The sequence below is a fragment of the Podarcis vaucheri genome, assembly GCF_965113315.1.
Source record: "Podarcis vaucheri genome assembly, chromosome: 2".
Lineage (NCBI taxonomy): Eukaryota > Metazoa > Chordata > Lepidosauria > Squamata > Lacertidae > Podarcis > Podarcis vaucheri.
The window spans coordinates 38,082,866-38,109,150 of record NC_138760.1 but is presented as its reverse complement, the minus strand read 5'-3'; the positions used below and the strand labels follow the sequence as shown (position 1 = coordinate 38,109,150).

Below are 26,285 nucleotides of genomic sequence, written 5' to 3'. Positions count from 1 at the left end.
CTGGCCCTATTCAGCCTCTTCCCAATCCTTGCCTTTCGGGGTGGGCCAATAAGAAAGGAGGATCGGCGGCAGCAGCATCACCAGCATGGACCGTGTGCAAAAGGGGGAGGAGCCAGTTGAGGCAGAGCCGGCCCTACCATGCCACAAGGGGGAAGTGGCCCTGCTTAAGGTGTCCCCCCGTGAGAGGATAGATGAAGGCAGGAAGTGGTGTGCAAACGATACAGCGAGGCTTTCTTATTGGCTGCAGTTGTGGAGGGTCGCTCCAGACTGAGAAATGTCTTGGGCTGCCACTGTCTTTTGCTGAGGGAGGGAAGGATTACTGCTCAAACAAGTTGCAGATTATAGCAGGGTCCACACTTGAGATTGAACTGAAGGTTGAAGGTTCGATTGTTGTAGATCCTGAACTTTTGAATTGGTACGAATTTTCATCCCGCCTTAATTACCCCAGTCCTGTATTTACAGCCTCATTTCCTCACTGCCACTATTTGGCTCTAATACTTTTTTTGCCTTAGGTCTTTCTCCATCATCAACACCATCGTCTGTTGCAGGCATAGTGTGTGCTGTGAATGTGAGTCTCTGTGCTGCGAGAGTTTGGGGTCATGTCATTCATTCATTCACAGGGCTATTACTGACTCACCCACAGTTAGCTGTCCTCTCTGACCTGACTCCCCACCAGCTCCCCTGGTTCTGGGGAGAAGCATCTTAGCCTGGCCGAAAGGATCCCTACACTAAGTGGTCTCGAGAGCGGAGCTTGTGCAGGCAGGGAGTACAAAGAACCTTTATATAGCCACGGCAATGTCATTTCTCCTGCCTAGGTCGCAAGAGTGGAACAAAGCATAATCAGATGTTCCCAAGGCAGACAGAGCAATATTAAAGACAAGATGATATTTCTGACAGGAAGGGGAGAAGGACAGTGCACCTGACATCCATATAAAAATGCTGTGCAAATAGAAGATTGGTGTCTTGGGAGGGAGGGTGCGCACTGCCACCTTACCATGGGCCATGAGGACAAGGAGCCAACGCAGACAATGCTAGTCATTTTGCACATGGAAATCTGCCATATTTGGGAGGCACCAATTTAGAACCATTTCCCCTTATTATTTAGTTTCCTATAGCCAATAGTGTGTTTGTGTGATCTGTCCATTGCCCTGTCCTAGCTCCTGCCAACCTAGAAGTTCGAAAGCACGCCAGTGCAAATAGTTGAATAACTACCACTATGGTGGGAAGGTAAATGACATTTTCGTGCGCTCTGGCTTCCGTCACGGTGTTCCGTTGCGCCAAAAGTGGTTTAGTCATGCTGGGCCTAATGACCCGGAAAGCTGTCTGTGGACAAACGCCGGCTCTCTTGGCCTGAAAGCGAGATGAGCGCCACAACCCCATAGTCACCTTTGACTGGACTTAACCGTGCAGGGGTCCTTTACCTTTACCACTAGTACATTCATGCAGATAGGTTGTCCAGAGAGCAATTCTATATACATTTCCTTAGGGCAGTGGTTCTAACCTGTGGGTCCCCAGATATTGTTGGACTACAACTCCCATCTTTCCTAGTCAGCATGACCAGTGGTCAGGGATGATGGGAGTTGTAGTCCGACAACATCTGGGGACCCACAGGTTGAGAACCACTGCCTTAGGGTAAGTCCCACTGTGTTCAGTGAGACTTACTCCTATAGGAAGCTGCCTTATCTGTGTCAGACCAATGGTCCATCTAGTTCAGTGACTGACAGTGGCTCTCCAAGGTGATTTCAGGCAGGCTTCTTTGCCAGCCCTACTTGGAGAGCCAATGGAGATGTAACCTGGGATATTTTGCATGCAAAGCTGATGATACCACTGAACTATGGCCCTTGCCAGACGTGTGTGTATAAGGTTGCAGCCTCTTCCGCTTGTTAGAGATGCAGCACAAGATAGGGAAAGGATCAATGAGTGCAAGATGCTCTGCTCAGTTTGTGTGCAGCTGGCTCTGCTGTGGTGTTTTGTGTGTGCGTGGTGGGGGATTTATTCCTGTCGTTTCGTTCTTTTCTAGGTGTATTACAAGCGAGCAGACATGGCCATTGGGTCCCTCACCATCAATGAGGAGCGCTCGCAAATTGTGGATTTCTCTGTGCCCTTTGTGGAGACCGGCATCAGCGTCATGGTAGCAAGAAGCAATGGGACCGTCTCGCCTTCTGCTTTTCTAGGTATGAGCACTGAAAAAGAGGGACTTGCTATAAGTTGTTGCTGCAGAATGGGGTTCCCTTTTTCACTGTTTCAGCCAGCCATGCCTTTTGCCATGATATTCTGTTCCTTTCTCTCTCTCCCCCCCCCCCACAAGTGTTCTGTAGCCATTGAACATATTCGTTCTTCATTTGGCTTTGAGGTGCTCGTGGTGGTGGAGTCCCGTCCCGTCCCGTCCTGTCCCCATCCCCTCCAATTTTATTTTTAAAGATGTCTTGTACTTCTATAAACCTCAGTGCCCCCCGCTCCAGGCTGCTGATGCCTCCTCCTTCTGTGCAGATGGTGCTGTTTTGGCTATAGAGTAGAACCTCTACTTACGACTGCCTCTACTTGAGCCCAATCCAAGTTGAAACCGCGGCAAACCCAGAAGTAAATACAGTGGTACCTCTGGTTGCAAATGTGATCCGTTCCAGAGGCCCATTCGCAACATGAAAAGAGCACAACCCGCAGCGGCGCATCTGCACACACACAGATTGCGATTCACTGCTTCTGTGCATGCGCATGATGTCATTTTGCACTTCTGCGCATGCACAAGCGGTGAAACTCAGAAGTAACCCTTTCCAGTACTTCTGGGTCGCCGTGGGACGTAACCTGAAAGCACGTAACATGAAGTGGACGTAACATGAGGTGTGACTGTACCGGGTTTGCCCCAATTCGCACATGCGCAGAAGCGGCTGCCGTCATCTGCACATGCACAGGAGCACGCTGCCGCTGAATGCGCCTGTGCACAACGGTGCTTCTACCAGTGCCCTGGATCGACTTACGGACGGACCTCCGGAACTGATTACGTCCGTAAGTAGAGGTTCCACTGTATAAGGATTCGCCCTCACCTCTGATCATCACAAATAGAAGAGAGGGTTTGCTGATGCCAGATCCAAATCATGTGTGCGAGAGAGAATTGAGCACTTATATAACTGCCTAGATATTTGGGGTGCTAACATTCAGTTGTGGCTGTACATAATGCTTCCCTGATTTCAGTTTTCAAGCTGAAAACTACGATTTGTGGGAGAATAGAAATACTTCCAAAAGGAACACTTAGCACGACCGGTCGATTTCACATTGTTTGGTGTTGTTTCCCTTGGTTAATGTTGAGTCTAAGCCATTTTTTCGTTGGCTGATTGTGGAAGCGGTGATATGGGTGATTCCCAACAGTTGGGGAGCATGTAATGAACGTGTAATGAGTGACATCAAATGCTAAATTGCTAATGAGATGATGCAACTGAGGGCAGGTAAAGGTCGTTGAGGGAGTGGAGAAGAAGAGAGGACAATGTAAAATGTAAAAGAATGGAGCGTCAACTTCAAAAAGGGAGGTGTCTATCCTTTCAAAAGTTCTTATAAAATGTTGTGCCGCTTTGCCTTGAACCAGAAAATTGGGCCGCCAATTAAGAGATTAATGAATTGGGCTGATACAAACAGGAAGGAACTGGCTGAGAGAACAGAGGCTGTAGGTGACCTGGGAAGATCTTGTCATGAAGTGATAGCTTGAGAAGTTAAGGTGAGCAGTAGGTAAAAGAACAATGAGCATGAAATAAGGTGTTGCTTTGGGAACTGACAGGAAAAGTCACATGTTTGGAAATGCTAAAGGGAAAGGGTATCAAGGAAGGTTGGCAGCAAGGTGATACCATCAGATGTACAGTTGCCAGCGATTCCCCTTCCAACACCAAGGAAATATAGCAGGGCTCGGAAGAGGCTGAGCTGTCAAGATATATGATATTAATTACACCCCCTTATCTATTAACACGAGTTTATTCCATCAGTGGAGGAAACTAGCTTAGCCTGGCATGATTTGTTCTTAACAAATTCATGCTGATCTCTGGTAATCACCCTGTGTTGTCCTAGAGTCTTAGAGATGTATTGCTTCATTATCTGTTCTGATATTGTAATGGTTCTAGGGGTTGCTCTTGTGTAAGCAGGTGCTTATCTCCCCGGCTGAGTGCAAACACCTGACTGGGTTGCCTAAGTGAACCTTTTCTGTCCGGACGCCACTCACCCGTGGCTGACTCAATCGCTGGCAGAATCCGTCAGTGGGCGTTTCTTAAACTTCTTCCAGCAAAGAAGCTCTTTGACGCCTAGTCTCCTCCTACTCTCTCTGCATGAAAGCCTTCTGCGCAAGGAGGGCGTGGGCAGCGGAGGACCCCTACTCTCCCCGCTGGTCCCAGGCAAGGAGTCATGGGACCGCCTCGCCGATTCCCCCATCTGCCCCCCTTCTCCACTGGTGCTACGCTGATTCTCTTCCCCAGAAGATGGGCTGCTTCTCCCGATCCCTGGACGCTCTCTGGAATCCCTCTGGCTTTTGCTCTCTCCCTCTGGCACTGATGGCAGTTCCCTGACAGATATGTTTCCAGAGACTTAAAGCGCCAATACATTCTCTCGTGTCCCTTTCATTTCTTTTGGAAAAATTTAACCTTTTCCCAGTGGAGTCTCATTCACCTTTCAAAATCTGCCGATAGACCAGAGTTCTCCAGAAAGAGTGTAGAAACTTCATTGTGAGCTTCTCAAAGGCCCTCAGCAACATTTGACACACACACCCCAGCTCCCCCACTGCCTTCCCAAAGCCAGGCAAACAAGGCGCTGGGCTTTGGGAAGAAGGCATGAGGACTCTGACATGGTCCTAGATCTCTCCCACCAACCTCCCAAAGCCTAGTTAGTGATCTCCCAGATTTGGGAAGGAGGTGGGAGGGCTCTAGGATCCTGTCAGAGCCTTGCGACCCCTTCCCAAAGCCTGGTGCCTCACTTAGTCAGCTTTAGAAAGGCAGTGCAAGGGCGTGTTTCAAATTTGGGCCTTGTGGTGTGTGGCCTGTAGGTTCTGTGTTGAAGTATTCTTGCAGCTCACTTGGTATGAAAAGTTGGGCTGCCCAGCTGCAGAGCAAAGCAGTAAAAAGCAAGTTCCTCAACGGTTTTATAGTGTACTCAGTGCTTCTTGGATGCTTCTTGGATGAAATGTACTGTAGGATAAAAATTTATTGCTCGACTGATGGGTGCTCCGTTGATGCATTGCTACCAAATGCATCAATTACTTGGAGGCGTCCATAGAGTAGTTTGGGACAGATACAGTGTGGGAGGCGGCACTTAAGTTTTAAACTTGCATGTTGGATTAGCAGTGTTAAGAGTTCATTTCCCACTTAAAGTATTGTTTTTTTTATCATGGGCCAATTAGCTTGCTAGCACTCCTCTCTGGCAAGCTCTTTCATCTGTTTAGTGCTGGATAGCTTGAGAATTGTGCTGAAGCCAGCCGTATAGCTTCAGTTTATACTGCACCCGTGGTTCCCAGAATCTCCCGTGTCCTTCCTTTTGTTTATTGTGGTCTAAATTCATTGCATCATCCGCACAGTGTAGATAGTCTAGCATAATACGGTCTCTGCATATTAAACATAGCAGCCCTTGGCGGTGGCGACTCTTTTATTGGGTAATTTGCTTGCAACCCCTGTTTACAAGGATGTGGATGTATTGTTATGGCTGCTAGCCAGCCATTCCTTTGTCGGGGAGATGGCTGGTTAATAGCCTAGGATAGCTGCTAGTTGTCTTTTAATGGGAGCTAATCATTAGGCAGACTCTTGATGTAGAGATCTCTCCAAAAAAGTTTCAAATAGAGGATGGCTTGGAAAGTGAAGTTATATCCCTTCCTGCAGCCAAAGCTGGTGTAAGGTGCATGTGTGTAGCAAGATAGAGTCAGTATGCATGGAATTGCAACTGTCTTTCCATATGCCAGGCAGTGGTCTAAACCACTGAGCCTTTTGGGCTTGCCAATCAGAAGGTCGGCAGTTCGAATCCCTGCAATGGAGTGAGCTCCCGTTGCTCTGTTCCAGCTCCTGCCAACCTAGCAGTTTGAAAGCACGCCAGTGCAAGTAGATAAACAGGTACCACTACGGCAGGGAGGTAAACAATGTCTCCGTGCGCTCTGGTTTCCATCACGGTGTTCTGTTGTGCCAGAAGCGGTTTAGTCATGCTGGCCACATGACCCAGAAAATTGTCTGTGGGCCAACGCTGGCTCCCTTGGCCTGAAAGCAAGATGAGCACTGCATCCCATAGTCGCCTTTGACTGGACTTAACCGTCCAGGGGTCCTATACCTTTTACCTTTTGACTATGTTCCTGCGTCTGTCTAGATTACACTGTGTTCCCCCCATGTTAGTAGCCGCAATGTAGTTCAGTGGTCAGGGAAGGAGCAGGCCAGTTGTTTACTTTTCCTCCCAATCAGATTTGTGTGTGTGTGTGTGTGTGTGTGTGTGTTTAATCACTTTTTTTTAAATGCTCCCGCTCAATTACTTCAGTAATATCAAATACCGTATTTTTCGCTCTATAACATGCAGATTTTTTCTCCTAAAAAGGAAGGGGAAATGTCTGTGCGTGTTATGCAGCGAATGTGTGGTCCCTGGAGCCGAAAAATGAGGCAAAAATCAAACCGCGCTTCAGGGAGAAGGGAGCCCCGTGAGAGAGGAAGCTGTTGCTTTCCTGCATTCTGCCTCAGGGTCTTACTGCCCGCCCTCTCTGTTTCGTTACTGTGTTTGCTCAAACAGAACAAAGAGCAGGGAAAGCCCCTCCCCTCCAGGCAAGAAGAGAGGAAAGCAGAGCGTCCGTCCTTCTATCCTCTCCCTGCTCCGGAGGAACAATGTTTGTGAAGGGAAGAGAGATTACAGGTTCGGCTTAAAATTCTGATTTGACTTCCTGCTTTTTGTTTTTGGAGACACACAGCATTCAAATATGCTTTCTTCCATTTAAAGAGGGAGAGAGAGAGAGAGAGAGAGAGAGAGAGAGAGAGCGCACACGCTGGCTGGCTTGTGTGGGTGGGTGGGGGGAAACCTTTGCCTTCCTTTCCTCACGTTATAGCCCTCTCCTGCATTCTTAGCCTTCTGTGTTTTTCCTTCCCTCCCCACTTAAAATGTGGTTACAAAGCATGGATCCACATGGATCCTCAGGATCTTTGCATTGGGTCACCCCAAATTCACCATCAGAGCACACAGCATGTCCATGGCTACAGCCTGCCCCCCCAAAATCACACACCCATTGTTGCCTGGGGCTGCAATGGTGCAAAAACGTGGTTACAAAGCATGGATCCACATGGATCCTCAGGATCTTTGCATTGGGTCAGCCAAAATTCACCATCAGAGCACATAGCATGTCCATGGCTACAGCCTGTCCCCCCCCCAAAAAAATCACGCACCCACTGTTGCCTGGGGCTGCAATGGTGCAAAAACGTGGTTACAAAGCATGGATCCACATGGATCCTCAGGATCTTTGTATTGGGTCAGCCAAAATTCCCCATCAGAGCACATAGCATGTCCATGACTACAGCCTGTCCCCCCAAAAAAAAATAACGCACCCACTGTTGCCTGGGGCTGCAATGGTGCAAAAACGTGGTTAAAAAGTATGGGTCCACATGGATCCTCAGGATCTTTGCATTGGGTCAGCCAAAATTCACCATCAGAGCACATAGCATGTCCATGGCTACAGCCTGCCCCCCCCAAAAAAAATCACGCACCCACTGTTGCCTGGGGCTGCAATGGTGCAAAAACGTGGTTACAAAGCATGGATCCACAGGGATTCTCAGGATTTTTGCATTGGGTGCATGTGTGTAGCAAGATAGAGTCAGTATGCATGGAATTGCAACTGTCTTTCCATATGCCAGGCAGTGGTCTAAACCACTGAGCCTTTTGGGCTTGCCAATCAGAAGGTCGGCAGTTCGAATCCCTGCAATGGAGTGAGCTCCCGTTGCTCTGTTCCAGCTCCTGCCAACCTAGCAGTTTGAAAGCACGCCAGTGCAAGTAGATAAACAGGTACCACTACGGCAGGGAGGTAAACAATGTCTCCGTGCGCTCTGGTTTCCATCACGGTGTTCTGTTGTGCCAGAAGCGGTTTAGTCATGCTGGCCACATGACCCAGAAAATTGTCTGTGGGCCAACGCTGGCTCCCTTGGCCTGAAAGCAAGATGAGCACTGCATCCCATAGTCGCCTTTGACTGGACTTAACCGTCCAGGGGTCCTATACCTTTTACCTTTTGACTATGTTCCTGCGTCTGTCTAGATTACACTGTGTTCCCCCCATGTTAGTAGCCGCAATGTAGTTCAGTGGTCAGGGAAGGAGCAGGCCAGTTGTTTACTTTTCCTCCCAATCAGATTTGTGTGTGTGTGTGTGTGTGTGTGTGTGTGTTTAATCACTTTTTTTTAAATGCTCCCGCTCAATTACTTCAGTAATATCAAATACCGTATTTTTCGCTCTATAACACGCAGATTTTTTCTCCTAAAAAGGAAGGGGAAATGTCTGTGCGTGTTATGCAGCGAATGTGTGGTCCCTGGAGCCGAAAAATGAGGCAAAAATCAAACCGCGCTTCAGGGAGAAGGGAGCCCCGTGAGAGAGGAAGCTGTTGCTTTCCTGCATTCTGCCTCAGGGTCTTACTGCCCGCCCTCTCTGTTTCGTTACTGTGTTTGCTCAAACAGAACAAAGAGCAGGGAAAGCCCCTCCCCTCCAGGCAAGAAGAGAGGAAAGCAGAGCGTCCGTCCTTCTATCCTCTCCCTGCTCCGGAGGAACAATGTTTGTGAAGGGAAGAGAGATTACAGGTTCGGCTTAAAATTCTGATTTGACTTCCTGCTTTTTGTTTTTGGAGACACACAGCATTCAAATATGCTTTCTTCCATTTAAAGAGGGAGAGAGAGAGAGAGAGAGAGAGAGAGAGAGAGAGCACACGCTGGCTGGCTTGTGTGGGTGGGTGGGGGGAAACCTTTGCCTTCCTTTCCTCACGTTATAGCCCTCTCCTGCATTCTTAGCCTTCTGTGTTTTTCCTTCCCTCCCCACTTAAAATGTGGTTACAAAGCATGGATCCACATGGATCCTCAGGATCTTTGCATTGGGTCACCCCAAATTCACCATCAGAGCACACAGCATGTCCATGGCTACAGCCTGCCCCCCCAAAATCACACACCCATTGTTGCCTGGGGCTGCAATGGTGCAAAAACGTGGTTACAAAGCATGGATCCACATGGATCCTCAGGATCTTTGCATTGGGTCAGCCAAAATTCACCATCAGAGCACATAGCATGTCCATGGCTACAGCCTGTCCCCCCCCAAAAAAAATCACGCACCCACTGTTGCCTGGGGCTGCAATGGTGCAAAAACGTGGTTACAAAGCATGGATCCACATGGATCCTCAGGATCTTTGTATTGGGTCAGCCAAAATTCCCCATCAGAGCACATAGCATGTCCATGACTACAGCCTGTCCCCCCCAAAAAAAATAACGCACCCACTGTTGCCTGGGGCTGCAATGGTGCAAAAACGTGGTTAAAAAGTATGGGTCCACATGGATCCTCAGGATCTTTGCATTGGGTCAGCCAAAATTCACCATCAGAGCACATAGCATGTCCATGGCTACAGCCTGCCCCCCCCAAAAAAAATCACGCACCCACTGTTGCCTGGGGCTGCAATGGTGCAAAAACGTGGTTACAAAGCATGGATCCACAGGGATTCTCAGGATTTTTGCATTGGGTCACCCCAAATTCACCATCAGATCACATGTCTGTGGCCACAGCATGAAGCACAAAAATGATACGTCCACTGTTTCATTCAGAATATTTTTTCCCTTGTTTTCCTCCTCTAAAAACGATGTGCGTGTTATGGTCAGGTGCGTGTTATAGAGCGAAAAATACGGTAATCTTTTGAAGCATTTTAAAGTCAAATAGAGGGGGAGAGGCGTAAAAATGGTAGCAGTACCTCAGCAATAGAGTTCTAATTGCACAAAGGGATGGGTACCTTCGTAGGTGCGCTTGAACACATTATAGGCTCATTTGAAACAGCGGCTGCACATACACAATGATGATGATGATGATAATTTTACTATTTGTATTCCGCCCATCTGACTGGGTTGCCCCAGCCACTCTGGGCAACTTCCAGCATATACAGAAACATAATAAAACATAGAGATATTAAAAACTCCCCTATACAGTGGTACCTTGGGTTAAGAACTTAATTCGTTCTGGAGGTCTGTTCTTAACCTGAAACTGTTCTTAACCTGAAGCACCACTTTAGCTAATGGGGTCTGCCACTGCACCGCCGTCGTGCGATTTCTGTTCTCATCCTGAAGCAAAGTTCTTAACCCGAGGTACTATTTCTGGGTTAGCGGAGTCTGTAACCTGAAGCATCTGTAACCCGAGGTACGACTATACCATACATCTAAAACAGGTGACTTCCTTGAAGAATGATGGGAAATGGTAGCTTACACCTCACAGAGCTACAGTCCCCCAGCGCACCCTCAACAAACTACAGTCCCAGGGTTCTTTGGGGAATGTCAAGTGCTTTAAATGTATGGTGTGTGTGCAGCCAATGAAGTGCAGGCCCCTTGGGCAGGGGCGGAGCCTGCTGCCACATGGTCACCTCCGTGTGTTGTGTTGTGTTGTTTATCCATGGGTGTATCATAGCTGAAAGGGGCTTTTTCCTTTTCCCACTTGGAGTTGAAAGATACGGACAAAACCAGACGCTTTGGTTCTAGCTTGTTATATCGCGGAATTTATTGTTTGCCCTCGAAGGAAGGGATGCATTTCCTTCCACTCCATGGAGCTGCCTTGGAAACGAATTGCTCAGTGCCAGGTGAGGACACTGGCTTCTCATAGGCTCCCATTAAAGCCCCTCTGAGACAGGGAGGGCTTCCTGAGAGCTGCCCCTCCTCCTTCCTGTTGTGAAACAAAAGCTGTCACTTCCTTTCTTGTGTTTCTCTGGCACCAACCGTCATCCATGCCGAAAGCTGAAGGCACTAAAATAAACAACAAAATAAACAACAGGGAGGCAGAATTATCGCTGCAATCAGTCGAGGGGGGTCATATCAGGCTGTCTCTTGGAACAGCAAACACATAATTACGGAAACAAAAGGGAATCTTTGTTGAAGATTAGTGAAAACAATATCCATTGGGAAGACAAATTAATGTAGCTATGCATCTGCAAGAGCCTTGCGTGAAATATTAGCTTTTTAGCTATGTTGAGTGAGCGCTGGCAAATGTTTATGTGCAAGAAAGGTGGTAGCCTGTCTTCCGTCAGTTGCTGGTTCTGAAAAAGAGGCACACGTATTACGTTACACGACTTAGCACCTCGCAGTATGGTGCTGAGCAAGTGAGCTACATCTTCCGGGGGTGGGGTGGGGGGGATCCAACGTCATGCTGTTGTACTTTGGAAAGCTTTGAAATGCCATCCTCGATGCACAACAGCTGTGTTTTGCCTTTTGACACGGCAAGTGATTGATTGGTCTAGTATTTCAAATAGAAGCTTGTTTAACAGTCAGGGGGAATCTATTACACCTCATGAGAGAGGAGCCGTTTCGCAGAAAGGCAGGCAGTGGCTGATTCCTGGGGAAGTGGAGATTTGTTGAGTCCACTAGTGCAGTGTTCCCCAACCTTGGGCCTCCAGCTGTTTTTGGACTACAATTCCCATCATCCTTGACCACTGGTCTTGCTAGTGAGGGATGATGGGAGTTGTAGTCCAAAAACAGCTGGAGGCCCAAGGTTGGGGAACACTGCACTAGAGGATCAAGTGCAAGTTCAGTTTAAAGGAGCATCCAGTACTCCTAGGGAGAAAAGCAGTTGCACACCGATGGCATATGCTTAGCAGGGAGTAAGTACATTCGGAAATCAAGAGGGTACCATTTTGCCTACTGTTTTACAGGTGGGGATCGCTGCCCAAAGGCACAAGTACTATCAAAAACCCATCTGGCAGGGATTTGGAAAGTTGATGGTATTGACCAACAGATGTGCATTTGCTCAGTGAACCAGCATCATCCCATGGCTCTGAGCCGAGTTCCCTTGTGCCTTCACTGTGGGTGGAAGCAGCCCATTGCATGCCTGGTCCACAGCTAGAATATTAAAATGGAATAGAGGCAGGAAGCTTTTTTTTAAGGGCAGTAGTGGCTGGTGGAATGGAGCAGCATTGCTTACCATTGCAGAGGGTGCCGCTGGTAACTGAGATGGGGGAGGCAGTGGGGTGGCTGGCATGATGTGGGTGCAGTGCGGGAGCCTGTCCATTTGCTCCAACTTTGCTCCAGCCTCCATGCCAGCTCCCCTCTGGTAGTGACCTCTGCCAGCCTTTACTGGTTAAGGGTAAGCGTGGCATGTAGAAGTGTACAGTGGTACCTTGGGTTAAGTACTTAATTCGTTCCGGAGGACCGTTCTTAACCTGAAACTGTTCTTAACCTGAAGCACCACTTCAGCTAATAGGGCCTCCTGCTGCTGCCACGCCGCCGGAGCACAATTTCTGTTCTCATCCTGAAGCAAAGTTCTTAACTCGAGGTACTATTTCTGGGTTAGCAGAGTCTGTAACCTGAAGCGTATGTAACCTGAGGTACCACTGTACCCCACTTTAGAGAAATATGTACTTTAAAAAAAAAAAAAAGAGGAGAGGGCTTGTCAGAAACCTCTCTCAGAAAAATAAAAGAATCAGACATTTTAAAAATTCCTCTAGGACAAAGACACTTCTCTGATCTGTATTTTTAAAAAACACACACACATGCACAAAAACCTGGGAGATTCTACATGCCAGATCCTCTTAGGATCACAGAACAGAGTGGCTGCCTCTTGCATTCACAGTCCCCCTGGTGCACAGTAATTACCTGTACTATAGTTATCATATAACGTGTGTGTGTGTGTGTACCCACACATTTTGGACTGGGAACCTGAAGTGATCATCTCTAATGCCTTTCGGAAGCCATAGAAATACTGGAGCAACTCAAAACAACAAAGGGTCTTAAGAATGGGGTGAACATAAAGGCAAGAAGAGGGAGCTACCTGCTCCCATCTAACCATCTGGATGAAGGGCAGGATGGTAGGGGCAAAGCTAAGCCCAGAGAAAATTAGGGGCCATTCCTGCTGCTGTTCTTAGATTCCCACCCAGCGCTGCTTGCTTTTCTGGATCTCCTCTCTTTCTCATCTGCCTCAACATGCTAATGAAATGCATCTGATGCCATCAGATAAAGTTTTTGTCCTCCTTGACAGGGAAGGACAAGCTGACAAATGGGCCTCGGTTGCTGTATTTTGAGGGCCTGAATTAATCCCATCCTTCAGTCTGCCCTTTAACGCTGGAGCTCTATCTCTCAGTCTGCTGCTGTCATCAGACAACTGCTTGGGCTCTCTGTTTGCTCCTCTTCCCCTCCTCTCCCCCCTGTGTTGCTCTCTTCCTCAGTTTGGTCACGTCCGCACGGCTCCTGCTTAGAGGAAGAGATGTGGTGTCTCAGCACAAGCCAGTCCTCGCAGTGTACGCAAGCAGGGGAACCTCGGCCTCGGCTGGCATTCCCCCAACCTCATCCCACACTGAGTGACAACCAAAAGAGCAGCAGAGCATGTGCATCTGGCTTCCTCCACCTTCGACCCTTTAAAATCAGATTTGTGGGCACCTAGGGCCCTACAGAGGGACACGTGTGGCGCTGTGGGTTAAACCACAGAACCTAGGGCTTGCCGATCAGAAGATCAGCGGTTCGAATCCCCACGACGGGGTGAGCTCCTGTTGCTCAGTCCCTGCTCCTGCCAACCTAGCAGTTCAAAAGCGTGCCAGTGCAAGTAGATAAATAGGGACTGCTCCGGCGAGAAGGTAAACGGCATTTCCGTGCACTCCTCTGGTTCGCCAGAAGCGGCTTAGTCATGCTGGCCACATGACCCGGAAGCTGAATGCTGGCTCCCTTGGCCAATAAAGCGAGATGAGTGCTGCAACCCCAGAGTTGGCCACAACTGGACCTAATGGTCAGGAGTTCCTTTACCTTTACTAGGGCCCTACAGATGTTGGACTGTAGCTGCCATCCTCCCTGACCACTAGTCATGCTGGTTGGGGCTGAAGGGAACTTGTTTATTTGCAAATATTTCTATCCTCCAACATGAAGGGGGGGGGATGGTGGCGAAGAGCATAAAATCAACAAGGAAGTTACATTAATAAAAGTTCAAAATGCATCACAGATTAATACATCGGCACAGCTGGATCACCCATCAGAGGAATTCTGAGTGAACAGAGGAGTTTAAGCAGGTGCCTCCATGTCAGGAGGTGCCTCCTTGGTGTTCATTTGAGAGCGCACACCAAGGGGGTGATGCCACCATTTCAAAGACCCTGGATCTTTGTGGGCTTAAGTTGTACAAGTGACAATAAAGTATTTCAGTTCAATTCAATGAAGACAAACCTCAGGAGCCAATGGCACTACTAAGGAGTGTCTCTCTCGAGAATTGAGGTGTCCAGACAGGATTACAAGGTAACTTGATCCCACGCTGTTCAGGGCTATATGGTAATAAGAAGACCTTCATGACGGCACATTCTGAGGAAGCTCTACAGAGACTTGTCAACCAATTTGCCCAAGCCTGCAGGGAGTTCAGTCTTACCATCAGCCTGACGAACTCCAACATCCTGGGTCCAGACGTTGCCAGTATTCCACCCATCCGCATTGCTGACCACACACTCAAGGTGGTAGATGAGTTTTTCTGCTTGTTTTCCACCCTAACCTGCACCCTCTCGATTGACACTGAGCTGGACAAGCATATTGGCAGTGCAGCTACGGCAATGGCTCGCCTCTCCAAAAGGGTATGGGTGAATGTGATGCTAACGTCTCATACCGTGATGAAGGTCTTCCAGGCTTGAGTGCTGAACACACTGCTTCATGGAAGTGAGTTGTGGGCAAAGCCACTTCCGAGCTGGAGAGGAGGTGGGGTTGCGGGCCCACCCCTTCCCCACGCATGCGGGGGCTGGCTCACAGCCCCCGCGAGAGCTGGGGAATCCTCGGGCTCGTCACCGCTCCGGCCAGCCAATCAGCGGGTCGGGGAGGCGTGGCTTAACACATTTAAGGCTGGCGCGCCCGGGGACTTTCCTCTCCTCCCCGTTCCAGCTGCTTCGGTACGAATTTTTCCACTTGGCAAATTTCCAGCCATTTGGTTTTTTCGCCTACCTCGTAGCAAACGTCACAACTTTCCTGGTATTGGCGGTTAGGCATTGGCAGGGGTAATTGTTATGCAAATGAAGGGGGGAAGGAAGCCTTCCCCCAAAGCGAAAGGTAGTCTGGTAAAGGACTCCGGGGGGCGTCGCCCTGTCCGAAGCCTATGGTGGTGTGGGCCTAAGGCACGCCCCCAAGCGGTGACACCCGGGGGATCCTAGTTGGCGTACTTCAGCAGGACTCCCCCGGTTGGTGGTTAACCCTTCCCGGTCTCCATGCCAGGTAGTCGATAGGAACCAATGCCTAAGGCCAATACCTCTCAATTCCTGTAATCAATAAAGTTGTGGCCTTTTATGCCCATTAGCCTTAAATAATGTGTCCTCTGTCTTCATTTCACAAGGGGGGAGGGGACTTGCCACGCAACTTACACAATGAGCTTCGTCAGGAGGATTTTGGGTATAATAATTATTATTATTATTTTTGTCATTACACCACCTGTGTGCAGTGAAATTAAACGAGCCCCCCCCCCCAATACACTCAGTCTTGTTCGCACTCTATGTGCTTGTCGGAAGTCAATTGCACCACTATTTTTTCCCATTCAGCAGCCCAACAGCCCATGGATAAAAACTGTTCTTTAACCTGTTGGTGCGGCTGACTATACTTCTGTATCTCTTGCCTGAAGAGGTGCTGGCCAGGGTGTGAGTTGTTCCTAAGAATTTTCCGCGCTCTCCTGAGGCAGCGGTCTCCCGCAATGTCATCTAGCGAACTCCAGGGACAGCCCATGATATCATGTGCTGTATACACCACCATATCAAATGGCAGGGCAGAATTCCAAACAAAGATGTGCTCTCCCGAGCCCAGCATGTTCGCACTCCTGTCCCAGTGACATCTACATTGGCTTCATCATGTCCACAGAATGGGATCCTGGAAGATAGTGGGATCCCCAAAGACATGCTCTACGGGGAGCTGGCTTCAGGCACCAAGCCATTGGCAGACCAACGCTGTGTTACAAAGATGTCTGCAAACGCGGCATGAAGGCTGGCAACATCAACCATGGGAATCCCGATCGCAGTGTCTGGAGACGGGCAGTCAGGTCGTGCATCCTTACCAGTGACCAGAGGAGGAATGTTTGGTGGGAGGAGCGCAGACAGAAGAAACGGCATGGTGCATCTGCAGCAGCACAACTGGATGCCTTCACCTGCCCCAGCTGCAACAAAACATGTCTCTCCCCTATCGGTCTCTACAGCCACAGCAGGCGCTGTAACCTTCCAACGAACGGTTGGACTTCACCCCCAAAGGAGCACTCCTCCATTGTCTCCCAAGATAGATAGATGCCAGCAACTTAGTGTTTTTTACCTTGGTGTTTTTGCATCCAGTCACGAGTCCAGTTGCTGCATCGCCACGCCTAATGGGGAGCCTGTGTCTCTCCATATGCTGCTGGACTTTGACTCCCATTGGCAGGGCCAACGGTCGGGGATGATGGGAGTTGTAGTCCGGTAATCTCTGGAAGGCCACAGTTCCCTCACTGCTGACCAAGCACTGATGAAAAGGACATTGAGAACACTGGTTAACCTGTGGCAAAGACACAGGGAAACCATTAATCAAGCCACCTTCATGCACTCACTTCTCTTTTGACTCTCCTGGTGCGCAGAAACAGGTTCTCTCACCCAGGGGCAGAAACAGCTTCTTTCTCCGACTGCAGGTCACAGGCAAAAGTGTTCATTAAACCCATTTTCCAATACCCAGAGCCTGAAAAGCAGGGCAGGGGGAGAGCCGAATCCTACAAAACTTACACGCACAACCCAGGGATGTTGTAGTCCACTGACATCTGGGAGACTACAGGTTCTCCACTCCTGCTTCAGAACTAGGTGGGAAATGTAGTAGCTACAGCTTCATTTGTTTCTTCTCTGCCCTTTACAACCTTTTCACGCCCCCCCCCCTCCATGCTGGACCTGCAAGGCAGGGGGCTTCCGATGCAACTTTTTCAGTCCGTAAAGAGGTAGAGCAAATCACCGGGTTGTAACCTTGCAACTGATCCTCTTGTAATATGTACGTGTCCATCAAAAATACATAAACAAAATAGAAGAGTTACATCAGAGTAATTACTAACAGAATGAGATGCCTTTATAATATGTTTTTCCTCTTTCTGTGTAATTAAGCACATCTGTAAGATGCGCCGGAAGCTTGGAGATTTCCTGTATACTTCATCATTGTATTACAATTTGTACTTATAATTTCCCTCCCACTATCTTCATAAGGAATTTGATAAATATTGCTGCCCCAAAATTACCTTTAAAGTCATTGTGGTGGGTTTTGTTTTCTTTCTTTCTTTGCTCACAAAATACCAGCCCCGGACGGGAAAATATTTCATACTCTGAAGCAACTGGTCACGGGGTTGGTATTTCTCATTCTCTGCCTCAGCCCTGCAAAGCACATTCTGTTCATACACCTTGGTGTGCAAAACTGCATTTGACAGGTGAAGGGAAAACCATATTAATTTTTCTGTTCTGATAAAGGCAGACAAGTAGCTTTGGGGTGTGTTGTGTTGAAAAATATCCCGTTGACTTGAGAGCCTGTTCATTCTTACAGCTTTAAAATGTGGCTTAGGGTTCCTAAATGCTCCTGAAAATGCTTCAGCCTTAGCTTTGGGAATAGTAATATTTACTGACAGTCCTGCACGGTGGGCCCATCTTTCTAACACCCCCCACTCCCCACCCTTCACAGAAAAGGAGAGAGATTTTCTCACCAAGAGGTTACCTTGCAGAGAAACATTGAAGCTTTCAGTTCAATAGAGATTTTCAAGTAAAGACTCTGGTTCCATTAAGTTTCAGAGGGGGAAATAAAGAAAGATCTGGTCTAATTTGGAACTATTATTATTATTATTATTATTTACTATTTTGTATTAAATTTGTATTCCACCCTCAATCAAAGATCCCAGGGTTGTTCACAACAGAAAAATAAAGAATGAGAATACAAAATACACAATAAAACAAAGACAGAAACAAACCCCAAACTCACCTTCCACAAACACATTTTAAAAAAAATTTGAATGTTAATCAGCCGAATACCTGGTTGAAGAGAAACATTTTCACCTGGTGCCTAAATATACACAATGAAGGCGCCAGGTAAGCCTCCTTGGGGGAGAACATTTAACAACAAGGGAAGCCACTGTAGAAAAGGCCTGTTCTCTCTTGGAGACGGTGCACAAAGAAGGGCCTTAGATGATGTTTGCAGGGTCTGGGTCCGTTTACATGGGGAGAGGACTCCCTAGGACATACCTGATGGACATTAGTTGCACACTCTATGGTATCTGCTGCAACCAATGAATGCAGCAAATGGGTGCTTTAGCTGAGATTCCAGTATTGCAGGGGGTTGGACTAGATGACCCTCGGGATCCCTTCCAACACTATGATTCTATGAATGTGAGTATAATAGGCACACACAACAACCAAATTTCTTACTCATGTCTGTCTATTGACAGCACTGGGGAGAGAGAAAATAAATGTCCTGTAGAGATGGGGAATGAACAGCCTTTTCCAGCTTGATAAGGACATCTTCCAAGGTCTTGGGTGTCACCTTAATTTCCTTTGCTTTGTTGTCAAAACCATCGCTGTGGATGACGCAAGTGTTTGTGTGGTGTGGTGCTATGGAAAGGTTACGTACATAAATTTTAGTGAAGTTGACTCTTTAAGCACCTATCACCAGGGGTGGTTGTACTACTCTAACTCTTTCCATACCTGATGCTTCTCTCCCTGCTAAATGAAGGGGCCTCCAGTAGCAGACTCTGCCTGTCTCCCTGTCTTCATTCAGATATTTAATGAACTCGCATAGATTGGGGACAGAGTTTCCCCCCGCCCCCATTGAGTACCCAGGGCAACAGCAGCAGCATATTGTCTTAAAATGGTTCCTGTGTCTCTTGGGCTGTATATGGGCGCAGAGAAACAGTGGGAGGAACCAACTGGGGAACCCTCAAGGGAAGAAGGATCAGCGCCAGGGGATTGGTGGTGGGATGATGATGAGTGGTCAAAAGGAGAAGACTGGGAGAAGGAGGTTTTGGAAGCTAAAGAGGCAACAAGGCCAAGTGAGCTGGGAGAATCAGTGTCAGAGGGAAGTCCAGAATCAGAGGCAGAAGCTGAAGCTGAAGCAGGCGAGTGGTATGAGGGAGGACAAGAGGCAGAGAGATGAGTCAAGCTGGTGAAGAGTCGCAGGTGTCTTGTTCTCCTGCTGTGAAAAGCTCCCCTCCCTCCTTGTCTACAAGAACTGGAAGGGGCGTGAAAAGGGTGGAGGAGAGGTTGGCTTCACACCGGCGCAGTCTCTGATTGCTTGGAAAAAGCCCTGGAGAGGAGGGAACTTTGATGACTGTGGGTAGACAGGGACTTTCGGTCTCAGCACACGATCCATGGGGCTAAGCTGCTGTGCTCATTAGGCCTGACACTGCACCAAGTCTGTGCAGACTGTGTTCTGACTAATGAAGACTCAACTCCAGCTTGAGCAGTGTTATTTACTGCTGGCCTACTCATAATATGGGCTCTTGTAAGTCCTGCATGGTGTTTGATACTGGTGCTGGGGTGCTCTTCAACAGTGCCACTACAGCAGCCAATATGTACCCATACCTGTTATCAGCATCGCTACACATACAATCACCGTTCTTTCCATTTTCAGTGCTCAGACTGACACTGAGAGGGAGTCAGGAAGTTCAGGGGAATCCCACTTCACAGAAGTATTTAGAGAGAAAAGTGGGGAGCCCCACAAAACAGCCCAAGGAGGACCAAGCATACTGAGAGGCCACTGAATGATGACAGACTGTTTGGTTTGGGGAGAGGAGGAGAGGATGAAAATGAGTCCTCCACTCTGTAATGTTTTGTTGCAGGTCTCACTGGTTCTCTGTGCTTCTGACGTTTGGGGTGTTAATGTAGCCATAGCACAGGGGCTGCAACCTTTAAGACAAAAAGAGCCACTTGGACCCGTTTCCGAAGGGAAAAAAACTGGGAGTCGCAAAATCATTACTACATTTAAAACAAATATAACACTGCATATATTGTTTCTTACCTTAATGTCCGATCTGACAGCGGGTGGGAAGCTGACGTCGGGACGGTGTGTGACTAACGCACAAACTGCCCCCATGCGACGTCACAGCCAGTACAGCGCCCGCCAAAGTGGGGAGTGTCGGGGCGCACAATGCGCCTCCTCCCCTCGCTAGTATCTGCCCCGGAGCCGCAGCAAAGGTGTAAAAGAGCCACATGCGGCTCCGGAGCCGCGGGTTGCAGACCCCTGCCATAGCAGAATCAAACCATGGAGAAGAGGGTGGCAATATTGGGGAGGGTGTGGCGGGTTGTCTGGTGCAGTGAATGGAAGCACTCCCTGCTCCAACAATTCATTGCAAATCACACTCGCAACTCCTATTGTCACACACAAAGAATGAGCACAATAGAGGTGCATTTCACAGCACATGTTTTTGACTTCAGCAGGCATTGAATGCAAGTCTCCCGCTGTCTATCGGACCATCTTTTCTCTCTATCAATGGGCAGGGAGGGGGTGTTTGTAGCATCGATGGGTAACTCTTAACCTGTCACTTGCCCTGGGTTGACTGGCTTCCTCTTGTCTTCTAGAACCCTACAGTCCAGCCGTGTGGGTGATGATGTTTGTGATGTGTCTCACTGTCGTTGCCATCACAGTCTTCATGTTTGAGTATTTCAGCCCTGTTGGCTACAACCAGAATTTAACCAGTGGCAAAAGTAAGTAAGTTTCCCAAATTGCGCACAGCAAGTGAGCCTTATTATTTTGGCGGGGGCAATGACAAAAAGTATGGGACGCGGGTGGCGCTGTGGGCTAAAGCCTCAGCGCCTAGGGCTTGCCGATCGAAAGGTCGGCGGTTCGAATCCCCGCGGCGGGGTGCGCTCCCGCTGCTCGGTCCCAGCGCCTGCCCACCTAGCAGTTCGAAAGCACCCCCGGGGGCAAGTAGATAAATAGGTACCGCTTACCAGCGGGAAGGTAAACGGCGTTCCGTGTGCGGCTCTGGCTCGCCAGAGCAGCGTTGTCACGCTGGCCACGTGACCCGGGAGTGTCTTCGGACAGCGCTGGCCCCCGGCCAATAGATGTGAGATGGGCGCACAAACCCCAGAGTCTGTCAAGACTGGCCCGTTCGGGCAGGGGTACCTTTACCTTAATGACAAAAAGCAGGATGTAATAAGCATGAGCCACCCTGCTATTATACACTCCACATTTAAACAGTTGCAAAAGATAAACAATTCTCAGTGTCTCATCGAAAGCCTTGACCTTTGGAAAGAGAGCCCATGGCAATCTCCAGCAGGTGGGATTTCTCTGCCTCCCCACCACAAGAGTCCCATGGCATTCCAGTTTCTGGTGTAAGGATTCCTCCATTTATTTAGTAACTTTAGTTATGGCATTTCCAGACATCTCCTTTACCCAGCAAAACCGGGGTGCGGTACAGCACTCTGTGGCGACCCAACGATATTTATTTCTTTATGGTCGCCGTCTTTTTCACACCACCAGCACCGATAACATTTCCATGTGCACACATAAACCCCAAACAAGAGAACGGAAATGTGGCAAATGAGACTGGTAAAGATCTCCGCTGAAATATGTGCCGTTCGACGTTGTTAAATATTTAAGACCTGCCAGACATTTTCTGCAGTTCGTGACAAAATCTGGAAAAACAACCCTTTAGATTTTAGGAGAGCAAACTGAAAAGCACCCAAAATGTCCACTTAGAGTCCCCTGCTGTGGGGAGAGAGACCCAGGAGCCTTTCAAGCAAACTATACGAACACTGAGAGGACTCTCTGTCCTGTTTATTTACATGTGTATAGATGGACCAGGTGTAAAAGCAAACAGGGCTCCTGTGCCTTTAAAATAGATGCACAGAAGGGAACATGTCAATGCAGATTTTCTCACCTCTGCATGACAAAGCTGCAGAAATTCTGGCTTCTTTGCAGCTATGGAAGGCACCAGATTGCATCTGGTAGCCGGCACATGCGAAGGCCATTTAGAGACAGTGCCCTGCCTTGACTCTTTCCTGTAAGATATAGTGCCTTTGGATCTCTTCCGAATCAGTCTAGAGGGTACCAAGGAAGCCCTCCTGATCACCCAGGAGCTGGTCCTGAAGTGTTCCTCCTGCAAGGGCAGCAGTCTGTCCCGGGCTTCTGTGCGAAGAAACAAATGCATCCATTGCAGGCGGATCCGATCCAGCTCTGAGTCATGTCAGCATCTTTTGTGTCTGAACTGTCAACAGCTGGCCGGATCAGCCAGCCTGATTTGTAGGCTCGCCTGTAAACTCCGTGAGCGGCTCCTCCTGTTAACAGCTTCCGCGTCTTAAGTGAGCTGGGCAGAAGATTTCTCACAGCTGCTTGGAGAAGCTGTCAGCCCCAGGCCAATCCTACCATCCCTGCCCTTGATAAATGCTCATTAAAACTCACACATCCTGACATGTGGGGAATGAAAAGGCTCCTCGGGTGCTGAGAGATAGGTCCCACACACCCTCCAGCCACCTTTGGCTAGCCTTTTCCCCGGGAGAGCTCCCCAAATGCCACCGTCCCACTTGACCTCTGAGAATTTGCTGCTGAAGGTGGATCAAACAAAGGTAAAAGATGCTGGAAGTCAGGAGGAGACTGGTAGCTACAAGGAGAGAATAGCCTGGAATAAAAATATACAACCTATTTTTAGCTTTCATCATCCAACTCTGTAAAAAAAAACAAAAAACCCTCTGGCAGAGTGTGAGTAGCTGGTACCCTGCTGCTTCCTTCCTTCCTCTCACTGGAAGCTGCCTTTGAACCATTCTTCACATTCTGGGTTTTCGGTTTTAGGGTGGGTTTTTTTTTTTTTTAGGCTTGTTTGTTCAGTATTGTTGCATTCTTAATTTAGAAATGGCAGCAGAATCTCATAACTGCAAACAGGAGGGAAATGGAAATATGAAGAACTCGCAAACGTTCCTAACTGTGCCACCGTCCCTCCTTTGGCATCATTATTACCATGACAAGGGACTGATGTCAATGCCCCCCACCTTCAAATCACCTTCTTCCTGCCGGGTCGAGAAAACAAGGACCAGAGTGTGGCCTGCCATGTGCGTTGGGCTGGTGACACGTTGGGACAGCTTCATGGTTGTCAATGGCGGCCATGAAGTCCTGAGACACCCCATGCCTTGGCATGGATGTTGAAGTCTCTCAGAACCAGCAGTCTGGGACTCCTCCACACTGTCTCTGAGACTAGCTCTGTCAGCTCAGGCACGGAGACTGCTGGGCAGCGAGGCAGGCAGTAAACCAGCAGAATCCCTAATCTGTCCTGATTGCCCAATGCCAGGAACACACACTCTAGATCCCACCCCCAACTGGACAGAGAGCCTGGAGATAGAGAATCTCTATGGACCACAGCAACTCCCTCTCCCCGACCCTTGAGTCTGGCCTGATGCTGCACCCAGGTGGGCACAGCTGGGTGAGACCAACTCCACCCTGTTCACCCACTCAGGTTTTTCAGTGATACATACCAGATCTGCCTCCTCATCCATAATCAGATCATGGATGAGGGAGATTTTATTCTGGCATTCAACAGCAGCAGTCGCAGACCCGAGGGCTGGCTGATATGACCATCACAATTCCCCAGGTTGGGGGGGGGGCGACTGGTACACAGCACAGTCACTAACTGCCTGTGCTGTGTGCCCCTTATGCAGCCTGCCCCTCCTCCCACGCCATACCTCCCCCTGCCCAGAACCACTGCCATTGGGCCTCCCCCTGCTCCTCTCCTCCCAGGCACATCACACAAAATGCCCTTACAACTCAGTTTAAAACAGTTAAAAAAACAATTTAAAAGGATATAAAAGAAGAAGCCCTCTCTGCTGAGCAGCAGCAGCAGCCCTTATAAAACCTGTCAGGCCCTGCCCTGGGCCAGATGGAGAGAGGCAGGAGCAGGGCCCCCTGGCTCTCAGCAGGGTGGTCCTAGAAAGTCTGAGATCTGCTTAATTGAAGCCCCACATTATTTGTTTGGGTTTTGAGGCTTTCCCCTGTAGTCATAGGGTCTAGAAACTTATAAACAATAAATGATGAAGATTCTCAGGATTCTCAGTAGGTTTTACTGGAAAGGCACTCCAAGTAAGATCGTGGTGCTTATTTGGGTCGTCTTCAATGTTGTCTCCCAGGCAAGCTCTGCTGCTAATCTGCCAGCATTCTCAATACTGTGTCTGAGTTGAGCAATAAAAAGGTTGCAGCAATTGTTGCAATGCAACAAAGGTCAAACAGATTATGAGGTCTCTTAAGTACACTGTTGGGTTCTGGATTGCCCTGGTTCTCTCCTTCTTGACCTTCTGCTTGTCAAACTCTGCTGTGCCTACATCTTTAAATACAAGTGCATGTCTTTGCTTAACAAGTGGAAGAAGCAATCCCTTCCCAAAGCAAATCCTGCTCACATGATGAGCCTTAGCAGAAATGGCGGTCAGAAATATTTCAGCAGAGATCTCCAAAGTAAATAAAATGCACGTGTTTTACTTCCAAAAGCTTACAATGCCTACAAATTGCTTTCCCTTCCATCTTTTCTAGAATCTGGGGGGCCTTCCTTCACTATTGGCAAGTCCGTCTGGCTGCTCTGGGCTCTGGTTTTCAACAACTCCGTTCCTATTGAAAACCCCAAAGGGACTACAAGTAAAATCATGGTGCTCATCTGGGCTTTCTTCGCAGTCATCTTCCTGGCCAGCTACACTGCTAATCTGGCAGCTTTCATGATCCAAGAGCAATACATTGATACTGTCTCTGGGCTCAGCGATAAGAAGGTGAGGAATGCTTGAGCAATGGTGGCAAAGGGAATGAATGTTGAGTGCTTAGGCCATGGGTGCAACGTTTTGTAGCTTGGAATATCCCACAAGGAAGAAGTGCTAGTGCTGACTGAATGGCAGGACATAAACTCAAGCTGGTTATATTTGCTGGCTTTGGTAAACAGCTAAAGGAAACCTGATAGCTTTTGGTTACCAAGGAAAATTAAGCCCACACAAAAGTGTCCCTTTCTGTGCCCACCTTTGCATCTGTAAGGCTGAAGATAACTCAATGGCTCTGCTTTTTTACTCTCAAAGTTTCTGACCTCTGTATTACTGGCTCCCAAGACACTGTTGCAACATGGACTATAAACTGAAATAAGTAAATGTAGAAAATTATGTAGAAAATTATGCTAAAATGGTGGTACTGAAGTACACACTCAGGTTGCCTCCAGACTGTCAGTTTTATACAGTGGTTAGAGTGTTGGACCAGGACTTTGGAGACCAGGGTTCAAATCCCCACTCTGCCATGAAGGTCACTCAGAGACCTTGGTCAAGTCACTTCTTCTCGGCCTAACCCGCCTCACAGGATTGTTCGTGAGGGTAATATAGGGGAGGAGGAGAACAACTATGTATGCTATCTTGAGCGTTTTTGAGCAAAGATGGGTTACAATGCAATACATTAAATAAAAACTATTTTGTAGGAGAGATTTAAGCACACACCTAAAATTTAGGTTTGCAGCCATTCAAGTGGATTAAAGGGTTCTGCCACCCTGGTGCAAACAAATCTGTGTTTTTTTTTTTTAAAAAAGGATTAGTTTTTTGTTGTTTGGTTTGGAAAGTAGCAAGGAAATGCATTGAAAACTGTGGGATGAACAGTTGATTTAATGGGAAGAAATATAACCACTGCACAAACAAATCAGGATGAATCCATGATGAAGGTTGTATAACCTTCCCACTAACAAATTCGAACAAGTGCCCAGTAAGGGCCAGGTCTAACCTCCAACTAAGCTTTGTGCAAGCAACTCAGGGCTGAACGCTCAATAGTCAGGTTGGAGGAGCCCAGAGTCCTTTCTGAAATGCGCATCCTCAAGTCTGAATAGAGGGATGCTGTTTCCATTCTGGATCTGGCAACAGACTTGTCTTTGTGGTGTCCTTCCCAGTTTCAAAGGCCTCAGGAGCAGTACCCCCCATTCCGGTTTGGAACAGTTCCCAATGGCAGCACCGAGAGGAACATTCGGAGCAACTACCATGACATGCACTCGCACATGGTGAAGTACAACCAGCGCTCGGTGGAGGATGCCCTGGTCAGCCTCAAAATGGGGTAGGTTGCAGCATTTCCCCATAAGAAAGAGCAGCGTGCAAGAAGGCCTCAAGGTATCTGTGCCACATTGAGTTCATTCATGGCCAGCCCTAGCAAATGTAACAGGATAAGTAAATATACTGGCATAT

General features: G+C 48.3%; 1 protein-coding gene across 4 annotated transcripts in view; it reads left to right on the top strand.

Annotated features, from left to right (window-relative positions):
* The window catches only part of GRIN2C (glutamate ionotropic receptor NMDA type subunit 2C), a 95,531-nt gene that overhangs the window by 57,022 nt on the left and 12,224 nt on the right, over positions 1-26,285 (top strand). For all 4 annotated transcript variants that reach the window (XM_082211022.1, XM_082211020.1, XM_082211021.1 and 1 more), the window contains exons 7-10: positions 2,021-2,174; positions 20,691-20,816; positions 24,625-24,854; positions 25,997-26,157. In XM_082211022.1, the coding sequence (XP_082067148.1) occupies positions 2,021-2,174; positions 20,691-20,816; positions 24,625-24,854; positions 25,997-26,157 (671 nt within the window). The remainder of the gene's footprint in view (positions 1-2,020; positions 2,175-20,690; positions 20,817-24,624; positions 24,855-25,996; positions 26,158-26,285) is intronic.